Raw genomic sequence first — 10717 nt, forward strand, 5'->3', positions numbered from 1 at the left:
ATACATTTCTTCCCCTTCTTAGCCACAATAGGAGTACCCAAATAAAGGGATCCCTCCTCCATAGGAGACACTCCAAGAACACTATACACCATATCTCTATTATTGGACAAGGTGGCCTTACTAAACATCACCCCACTCTTAGAGAAATTAATTTGTTGTCTAGACAAATGTTGGAACAGTTTTAAAACGGTTTGGATCCTTTTCAAAGGCATGACAAAAATCAATGTATCATTAGCAAAAAAACAAGTGAGAAAACTTAGGAGCCTCCCTCCCAACTTTTATACTTTTAAAAAGATTTAATTCATGGTGAACCTTAAGAAGCCCTGATAACCCTTTGATAGCTAGAATAAACAAGGACGGGCTAAGGGGACAATCGTGACGAATACCTCTAATAGGCTCAAAGAAATCAAAACTACTACCTTGCACTTTGATTGAATAAGAACAAGAAGAAAGAAGTTGATTAAATCCCAAGAACTCAAAAATTGCACGTAAGAAACCCACTTTAGCTTATCATAGGTCTTAGATATATCAACTTGAGGGTCATCCAACCACGGCTCCCTTTATACCATTAAAAAAAAAACCACAGTTCCCCTTATGAAATCCAACTGCGGTTCCCTTTATGACGTCTAAGAAAGTCAACATTTCATGGACAAAAACAATATTATCAGTAATCTTGTTTTCTTTTAAGAAAGGCAGCTTGAAAATGAGAGATAATTTTGAAAGGACATGTCTAGGTCTATTGGCTAGAATCTTCGTGATTATTTTTAAGAGACTATACAAAGACTAATTGGCCTAAAGTCATCTACCCGCTCAACATTTTTTTTTTTATGTATCATGAAGAGAAGGGTATGATAAGTACCAAAAAAGAGATGGACATGAAGGGGAAAAAAATTGATAAGTACCTAATAAGACATGGACATTAAGGAAAAAATAATTATGGACAAAACTAATAACATCAAATTTAACAAAATCCCAAAACTTTTGAAAGAAAATGGTTGAAACCTCATCAAACCCAGGAGCTTTAAGAGCTCCAACACTAAATACAACCTCCCCAACTTCCTCTTACAAGGGGAGGGAGAGAAGAAAAGCATTATCACTTCCAGTTTAACATGATCAAAGAGACTCGTTAAAAGATGGGTCTAAGGGATTAGAGAACACCTCAGCTATAACAGGTAGTTCATAAACCCTAACATCAGAAGAGACAATACTAGTAGTACTACATGCTTTTTGAAATTTCTATCAATCACAACATGGAAAAATTTTGTATTTCTATCTGTTTTTTATTTTTATTTTTTTTTTATTTTTTTTTTTTCTTTTGGTAAATTCTATCTGCTTTATTAATAAATGGAATACGAGACATTTGCAACCAAAATAGCTCCTCAGCCTATGCCAGAAAAAATATAACTAGAAACTTCATTGAGGTGAGTCAAAATCTCATATGTAGAGTAAGAGACTCTAAAATATGATATTTTCACACAAAAACAACTTTAGCAGAAAAGTATTTCCAGAAATCTCTTTATTCCAAATACGACACAACTGTATGCTTGATATATGGATTTGATACGAATACTCCCACATGACTAATGAATGATGTTAAAGCTAAGTGTGAAAAAGACATTGGATTTTATTCTGTCCTCTAAAGGAGGAAGAACCATCTTCTTGGGAAAGAAATGAAAGGAAATAGTGTCACCACCTAAATTAGGGTCTATCCTAAAGGAGGGGGAATATCCACTTCTTTTTATATCGGTCTCCTTTCAATATTATAGGATGTGAAGCAGAACCGGAAAAAAAAAAAAAAAAAAAAAACAAAATTTGTAGTATGTGCAGCAAGTTATACAGACAGCTCAGACCTGTACAATGGAGTCTAGGTCCCAGACCCAGAATATTGCCTAATTGAAAAGGAAAGGTACAAGTAGAATGTAGCACCCAAACAATTAAAAAAAAAAAAAAAGACTCTGCTGCCAATCTTTCATCACTCTATAAAAAGGTATTGATACATGAATCTTTTTCAATGTTTCTCTTATATAACGCATCCATCATACCCAGGGAACCATGAAGACTCGAGTAGTTTTGAGAGCTCACAAAACCTCCATTGCTGATCACCAGCACCACTAAGGTTCTGGTGCTTGATCCATGAATTTTTTTTTTTTGGACTTTTCTCTTATATGTTGCATCGATCATACCCAGAGAACCATGAAGGCTCTGCTAGTTTTGAGAGCTCACCATCTTCCCCATGGTAGGAAGGTTCAAAAACCTCTCTCCATTGCTGATCACCAGCACCACTAAGGGACTCCCTTCCATCGTATCTGGCCATGTTAGAATCATCATAGACAGGTCTCAATGCTTCTTTAGGTAGCTGAGGTTCTGCCTTGAGCTGGTTCATAGTGGTAATGTCTTTTTCATGTTTCTTCTTCAATTTATCAATCTGTTTGTATGCCCTTTCAGCCTTATGCTCTGCCTCTACAGCTCGTTTCTGCCAACAAAGAAAGTGACAAAGCATCAGTAAAACTAGAACACAACTACAGAGCTTTGATTTGCTATAAGGTTCTAATACAGTTGTGAATAACTAAAGATATTAGTTTCATGGTTCCTTCCTTCCCACTAACTGGAACAGAAACTGGGAAAACTATGGAATGTTTTACGGCTATTGGAAGAACCATCAGTAGGTTGATCACATTCAGCACTAACTTCATGCTCCTTGGTGCCTGGAAACTTCCATGTGTAATGGAAGTTCAAACAATACTAAGTTCTGACATATGCATGCAATCATCTGCATGAACCTAGATATGAACAATTCTGCACACAAATGCACATGCACATATGAACATATGAGAAAACAATCTAATTTACACACCTGGGCAATGGCAGCAGCTTCTTCTGCTTCTTTAAGACGCACAAGTAGCTCACCGGCGGCTTGTACTGCTTCCGCAGTGTCCCTTAATTGAGCTTGAAGCCCTTTATTCTCATCCCTCAAGTATCGCCTTTCCCTCTCTCTTTCCACTTTTAATGTTGAAATTTCAGCAGCTAGAGTGTTGATGAACTTAGATTCAGCACCCTTCACTCCTGCTTTTGCAGCAGCTTTTTTGACATCTTCTGCCCCCTCCTGGATCTTTCGATGCCTTGCAAGCAATGCAATGTGTTTCTCCTCAAGCTCTGCATACTGTTCAAGAATGTGTGCATGTCCGTGCATTGCCATCTGCAATGCTTCCTTCAGCTCCTCGCAGCATCTCTTTTCGGAATCAAGTTCCTGCTTCTGCTTCTCAGCAAGAGAGCGGGTAGTTTCCAGTTCAATTCTCAATTCTTCAGAAAGAGAAATCCACTTGCTCTCCACCTCAGTCCAGCGACGCCTCTCCTGTTCAAATTTCTCGTCAACACTTTCTTCAGTTGACTCGGGAGTACATGAAGAATGATGCTTCTCCTGTTCGGACCTCTCATCAGCATTTTCCTCATTTGACTCAGGAATCACACACAAAGTAGCCGAAGTGGGCTCACAGGAGTAGGTCAACTGTAACAAAGGACTTCGTTTTTGAGCAGGCATGGGTGAAGAGTCTATATAATACTGTAGCTGACTTCTCAAATGTTGAATCTCTTCCAGCAGTACCTCCCTCTCACCCATATCAAAGAAGTTTCTATAGCCATCCAGCTCATCTTGTACTCTCTTTAATTCAATTTTCGTCCTCAAAACCTCAGGATGGTTCTCATATTTCTCTTTAAGAAGCTGCAGATGCCACACAAGTGTATTATCATTGGCAACTTAACAAGAAAGGAGAAGCAAACATAAATTTCACAAAAAAAAAAACTAAAAATCGACCCTCAGAAGGTGAAATTTCCACCATTTCACATACAAAACTTTTTTAATTTGTCGAAATATGACTGCCATGTGTGAAACAATAACAGCATGTTTTGGAAACTTATCAGGTCTACAGGGTCATGCTAATAGAACTCTACAATATTTGTACGTCAAAGTAAAATTCAAAACATACGTTATGCTCATGCATAAGTGATACTAATTCTTGCTCCATAAACTCCTCAGTAGGTAAAATGCCATCCATAAGGCTCTCAAGACGAATAATTTTATCCTCCCGTGTCTGCTCTATTATGGCATTGCATTCCCTCTCATGTTTATATTGGTGGACCTGTGAATTAAAGCAAAAGATAAGAGTCATGTACTATGAGAGTAGGAAAAAATATCCATTGAGAAGCTGAATTCTAATATAAACTTACAAGACAATTCAGTTGCATAATTTCAGCGGTTTGCTTGGCAGAGAACTCTTCAATCGCCATTTCTCTCCTGATGGCTCCTGCCAAGACCTTTTCCACTGCCTGCAAGAATGAAGAAATTTTGTCCAGTCAAACAATAAAACAATGATGATACACCTACAACAATAATTGTTGATGCTCCCAGACATACCTTTGGAACTTGCTTCTTGGATTTGTCAGTGGAGTCTGATCCATCAATAGAAACTAACTGTAGGCCTAAGCAATCATTGACCTCTTTGGACTCCACTTGAGAAGTTTTGCTCTTACAATTACTGCTCAAAAATACTGAAGAATCGACTTCCAGTGTCTCTGGATCATGAAAAAGGGTTTGCACTCCCACGTCAACCTTGTCAACTGGCAAAAATGAATTCATTTCAAGAGGTTTACATGAAAATCTGAATGAAGACCTCCTCAAAGCTGTACTCTGGAGGTGGCCATCAATAACCTGAATACCATGATGAAGACTGGCAGCAAGGTGTTCAGTTGGTGAAAGAGAATTCTTGCTTGTTTTAGTGGACGAAGCAAAAGTTAACTGTAGAACCTCTGGACTATTGTTTTCTGTTAGATCCTTCTGAGACGCTGATAACATTGATGTTGTCTTAAGACTTTTCCTGCTGTTGTTACTCACTCTAGGTGAAACACTCAATTTCGGGGACGGTAGAACTGGAGAAGTTTCACAGGGTGCTACACTTAGGTTAGAAGGAACAACAGAATTTGGAGAGCTTGTGGGACAATTATGAGATGGATCTGGATTCAATATGTTTGCCGATCCTCCACCAACAAAAGTATCTGCTGAGGGTTTCTCCTCATCAGCCTCGCTTGGCGATTCATTCGACAATTTACAGTCTGAAGAGACAAAAACCTTCTCGTGAATGGCCTGCCCAGTTGAACCCTCCGTATCATTATTCTCTGCATGGTTTTGATGGTTCAGTCCATCAAGTTTTGGACAGTCTAGGGCATGGACCACAGTATCTCCGCAACCATAAAAAATTCCATGCTTATTAACTTCTTCAGATACCATTTCATCTAATTGACAGTCTTCCATGTGAACATCAGTTTCTTCAGAACCTTGATAACTGCCGCATCCAATTCCCAAGGGATCATTCTTCTTTTTCTCCCCAATAAGGCTTTTTTTGCAACCCTCAACTTGTAAGCCTGACTGACAGGTTTGTTGCTTACTCCTATCATTAATATTATTATCTTCACAGCCTGCTGATTGCAGACCCACTTGAATGCAGAGCCTCTCAACAGCTTCCTCGTCAATTTCCATCTCCTCATCACTGTCATCTTCAACATGAGGTAATGTCATTGGGCGGTTGAGGCTAAACTTTAAGAGATTCAAGCTTCTACGGGCATTCCACCCTGTAGAATAACCTCCATTAGTATCTGTTGAATTACCATTTGCCTTCATTCGTAGAAGCTCATCCTGTTGAGCATGTCAGTCAACTTCATGAATTTTGATGTTGCAATGAGAGAGAAGTTCAAGCCGTTATGAGAGAAACAAGTAACAAAGCATAAAACAATACCTTCAGCTGGCGTATCACTTCTCGCAAGACATTAACGTCATCCTGCATAACTTCATTAACAACTGCTTTGTTCTTGATGGCCTTAGCACGCTGTGCAAATCTCAATGTACTGAGTGTTTCACTCCTACAGCTGCATTGCATTATTAACCAACATGAACATCCTATTCCAGGAAGAAAGAAGTGTGGCAGCAAGCAAGATTTTATTTAAGTATCCTCCGATACTAACCAATACATATCGTATCTTTAAGGTACCGATATGATACGGTACCGATAAGATACCGAATACAAAATTCGTATTAGTACATGTAAGAAACCTCATATTTATATACAATCAATTGAATGCTTATAGTGTTTTATGCCTCAAAATTATATTTTGCATATCCGAAGTATTTCCATATGTTTCTTGACTATTTCCATACATATCTTTAGCATATCTTGTGTCCTTCCGATACGATACGTCTCTTAAAATCACCCTTCCAATATGATACCCGATACCAATACTTTAACCTTGGCGGCAAGAAAGCATAAAAAAGGGATTACCTTTCTGCAGGAGAAATGGCACAAACCATTGCTAATTTTGCATTGCCACCTAAAGATTCCTGTAATAAGAATGTCAATCTAGAATCCCTGTAAGGGATATGCCTTTGCTTTCCAGATTGGGAAACTTCCGCAAGAATATTTATCAGGTTCCTGCAAGTCCCATAATAAACAGTAATCAGTTCATACCCAATGAAACTTTGTCACTAGAAACATGTTCAGAAATAGGAAGAATACTAAAATAGTACCCAAGCTATCAACTTTAAGGTTTAAACTAAGTTGTTACGTTAAATACATCCTTGTCTTATACTTCACTTTTGGTTCATGTGAATAGGCATTTGAACTTTGACCAAGCAAGTTTTGGAATCCTGTTTCTAGATGATTCTGTCAAATGGTAGCAGAGATGGGGAGCCCAATCTCCTATGTGGCAAAAAGATAAACTCTTCTGCCCATGTCAGAAAAAAGGAAAACCCAGAAGGAAGGCTATTCATTAAACAAAGCTCAAAACAGTTGGTTATGAGGCAGATATGGACAAGAGCACAATTTTTATCAAATGGAAGGTCTTGATCTACCATTTCAGCTTTCCAAATGGAAGGAAATCCCTCCCTCCGAAGGAACAGAGGTTTCTTCTATGTATAGATTGACGTGTTCTTCAGAATCTTTAACACTATCTTTGTGCACAACAGGTCAGGCGAAAGGTGCAAGGTCATACCCAAGCTGTGAAAGGGATCGATTAATATTCCCTGCTTCTTTCAAACGTTCCCCTGCGGCCCCTGTCAGCTTCTGTCTTTCTGATCCAGCAAGATCAACAAGATTTAGTCTACTCGTCCTGAAGCTGCTTAGACCGTCTGCCATGCTCTATCAAAAAGAAGTTACATTAGATTTCACTTAATAAGGTGTCGTGAACTTAATATAACAATAGCAGAAAAGGGAAAATTAGTCAATTGAACAGTTGTTGATTAGAGATAGGGAAAAGGATCCAAACATATCATTACAGACATACATGGCTGAAAAGTTGCACTTATACATAAATTAACTGAAACATTCTTTTAAAATCAATCAAACTTTAAATTCACCTTGCACCGTGATTCTACAACACAAGTAAAAACACTATGTGAACGAGAACTCTCTGCATTTATACTTGTTGCACCAATCCTTCTGTTTGATAATCCCTGTATCATCATAATGCATGTAGGGGGGACAAAGATGTTAGTATCCCCTGAAACGACAAGTTCAAAATCATTGCGAATTTATGAACTCTTGAATAAAGAAGTAAAAACATTAAGGATTACATAAGCATCTAATGCCAGGATTGACACAAAATTATAACTACTTATCGCAATCCAATAATTATGATGTTGAGCATTTAAATGTGGGTAAACTTCCCACTTTCCATTTGTATCACAATATTCATGATTTCTAGGAAATTAACTTTTGAATCTTGGGATAATATAATATAATTTCTTGTATGCCAAATTTCAGAAAAGAGGGGCAGCCCCTTAATTTAGATGCATGCTTTTAGAATTCTCCATAAATAGTCAAATGTAAATGCTACTTTTTCCCTGTGCTAGTACTCGGCCCAAACTGAGAAACATGAAAGGAATTGTCTCATGATATATTCCTTCTCATCTCTTCAGAATTTCATGTTTTAAAGTCAATCACAAACTTCACTATTTGGAAAAAACAAAGATTTATCAAGTCTTAATCCTTCTGCTAATAATCTTGCTAAACTAATGCTGCAAAGGAACACATAATGGCTACAATTATAAAGGGTTTTTTTTTTTTTTTTTAACCCGAATATTATCTGGGACCCAGGCCGGCTCCTAGGATTTTATTAGATAAACCAAAGAAACATTACACGGGGGGGACATAATAACCCGCCTTACCCCAAACCCAAGGTACAAAACATAGCACTCACTAGACATCTCAAGCAAGAATAGCCTCACCCATACATCAGAAAAAGGGGAAACCCTTCTAAAACGCACCCTACAAACGAAACACGGGAAGCCCTGCCTTGTCCTCTCTAACAATGCGAGAGAGGTTAGGAGGGAGCTCACCATGTGTCAGAAAAACACTATTTCCTTGAGTTTCACAGGCCCAATTCGCTAAATAGTCTGCCGCACGATTACTCTCTCTAAATAAAGAGAAGAAACAATTCCAACAAAAAAACTACTATCCAGAACTCAAACGGGAGAAAATTTGAATATTCATCATAGAATGAATTTACTCCTTCATATTTATAGAAAATTATGCTGTAAGAAATGCATGAATATAAGTTTTATGATTCTCATAGTGAAAATTTATGAATTAGAACTAATTCTATGATCAGTTTCCGCAGAAAATGATTCCCTTAACCAAGAAAAAAAAAACCTTGATAAAGTAAAATTGCAGAACCACCAGAGAGTATAATGGTTTGAGTATGCTATAAAATCAGAACTGCCAGGCTACCTTTATCAAAAGCTGTTTCACGTCCTTCATTGTATATACAAACTCCTCTGTCAGATTTTCAACATATACACCAGTTTTCACATCTTCTCTAATCTGGAAGTCAAGTCAAACCAACATAAAAGAAAGACCATGTCAACTAGAAAATTGAGTCACGAGAAATGTGGAATCAAATACTGCATTCCATTCACCTGGAGGTTCCCTTGATTAGGGTCCAACAAATCAGTGATTTGCTCATTGTAAATCTGCCGCAGAAAAATTATAAATAATTATGCAGAGGGAAATGTAGGTTTATTGACTGCAGAAAGCATAAACTAAGAAGCAGCTACAATACACTACCTCAACGAAAGAACATCGGCATTGATACTTGAGTTGTTTGTCAGCATGCTTAATTTGCTCCTGGAGAGGAAATTTTGAAATTTTCAATTGTAATACGGCATAATCTCACTTTGAAACATTAGAGAAATGAAGAAACTAAATTTCACCTCATTTATGCGTGCAAAAAGCTTCTCAAAGACTCGAGGTGTCAAGCCCTGTTGATTGCTCGATAGATTTTCTTCCAACAAGGCGTTGGCAGGTCCCCAAATTGTATATGTCTTCCCACTACCGGTCTAGACAATCAAGACAAGTTGGCAAGATAAATGAAAAATATACAAAACGAAAGAGAAAAGGAAGCAGAGGAAGATGTAGAATTTCCCTTGATACTTGATGAGGTGAAATACCTGCCCATATGCGAAGATGGAACTGTTAAACCCAGCCAGGCAGTTCTCCACCAGAGGTGCTCCCACAAGCTCGAAAATATCTTGCTGAAAATCAAACAAAAGAAAGATTGGGGAAATTTTAAGCAAAATCTATGGAAAAAGGGAGAATTTCTTTCCAGGTCTCATTAACCAAGCAAATAAACAAAACTTGAAGAAATCCCACCTGTGTAGCACCTGTGTCAGCAACAGAATCGAAGGTGAAGTTGTGCCCAAGGATCGATAAGGAGTCACTGGAAACTTTCTGTACTACCAATTCTCCTTCCTCTTCCTCCTTGTTTGGAGGCCGCACCCTCACTATTACCTTATAATTGTAAATAAAGTTGCAAAAATTAAGTAGGGTTCACTAAATATTAGTTCTTGGGAATTGGATCAAAGAATTAAACTTTACTAAACAGATTCAAATAATTAGGTATCTGAGTTTACAAATCTGGATCTCATTAAACAGCAGTTCAATTTAACAAAGAACAGAATAAATATAAGGAAATACCTGTACTCCAGATAACGAAGTCCCTGGAACGCCATTTTCGGGAATTGTTTCCATACTAAGCTTCCTTTTGAGAGGGTTCGAATTTGAAGTTGGGGGTTTTGGTGGCAGAGGGCTTCTGGTCTTTCCAGTGGCCGGTGCTGATTTTGCCGCCGCCAGCGACTGCAAAGGCGAAGAATCCGGAAATGCATTTGGATCAAGAGGTGGAGCGTTTTCTTTATGTCTTCGAGAAGATCTCTGTTTGAAAGGACTAGGGTTTGGAGAAGATGTGTTTTCAGCGGATGGATTCGTCCTCAAGATTCCGCCCCTTGGTTGCATGAAGTTCTTCATTCTGAAGATACTTCTAGAGAAAGAGTGAGAGAGGGAGTAAGTAGGAAACCCTAGAAATGGAAAGAGTGAGTGGAAATCTTGGTTAGGACATGACAGAGAGAGAAGAGGAGATGAAAACTAGAAACAAAAAAGGAGAAAATGGGAGACAGAAATGTAGCCGTTTCGAAGGTGCGGGGAGGGGGCGCTGGATTTTGAAATGGAGTATCAAACGTCATTATTCACATGAGGTACCTTTTTTATTCTAACAAAACAAAAAATTTGAAATGTTTAGGTTTGTTTCTCTGGACATGGGCTTGGGCCTTCCTGACTGTGGACTCTAGGTTAGCCTACAGCCCACAAAGTTGGGCAAATCAAAGGCCACACTGATCATTTGC

General features: G+C 38.2%; 1 protein-coding gene across 4 annotated transcripts; it reads right to left on the minus strand.

Moving 5' to 3' along the window:
- Positions 1-1851: 1851 nt before the first annotated feature.
- LOC122669661 (kinesin-like protein KIN-12B) lies at positions 1852-10462 on the minus strand. Of its 4 annotated transcripts, XM_043866480.1 has the most exons (18): positions 10017-10461; positions 9693-9830; positions 9491-9574; positions 9254-9379; positions 9108-9167; positions 8960-9013; positions 8772-8864; positions 7400-7495; positions 7036-7181; positions 6327-6476; positions 5787-5916; positions 4412-5686; positions 4225-4323; positions 3984-4136; positions 2855-3718; positions 2292-2473; positions 2139-2258; positions 1852-2008 (listed from the first exon to the last, which is right to left on the minus strand). In XM_043866480.1, exons 1-17 carry the CDS (start codon positions 10341-10343, stop codon positions 2162-2164), a joined length of 4074 nt encoding a protein of 1357 aa, XP_043722415.1. In that variant the 5' UTR covers positions 10344-10461; the 3' UTR covers positions 1852-2008; positions 2139-2161. The 4 variants fall into 4 exon arrangements, with proteins under 4 accessions (XP_043722415.1, XP_043722414.1, XP_043722413.1 ...); XM_043866479.1 differs by having other exon boundaries at positions 1852-2003; positions 2139-2473; positions 10017-10462; XM_043866478.1 differs by having other exon boundaries at positions 2139-2473; positions 10017-10462.
- Positions 10463-10717: the final 255 nt, after the last annotated feature.

The sequence above is a fragment of the Telopea speciosissima genome, chromosome 7, assembly GCF_018873765.1.
Source record: "Telopea speciosissima isolate NSW1024214 ecotype Mountain lineage chromosome 7, Tspe_v1, whole genome shotgun sequence".
NCBI lineage: Eukaryota > Viridiplantae > Streptophyta > Magnoliopsida > Proteales > Proteaceae > Telopea > Telopea speciosissima.

Bases quoted from the DNA above. Each gene is read 5' to 3' on its own strand.
- LOC122669661 (XM_043866479.1), bottom strand. From the start codon at position 10,343: ATGAAGAACTTCATGCAACCAAGGGGCGGAATCTTGAGGACGAATCCA. The intron at 9,575-9,692 runs GTGGGATTTCTT...TTTGATTTTCAG, and splicing joins CTGACACAGGTGCTACACAG to CAAGATATTTTCGAGCTTGT. The intron at 9,380-9,490 runs GTATTTCACCTC...TTGATTGTCTAG, and splicing joins CCATCTTCGCATATGGGCAG to ACCGGTAGTGGGAAGACATA.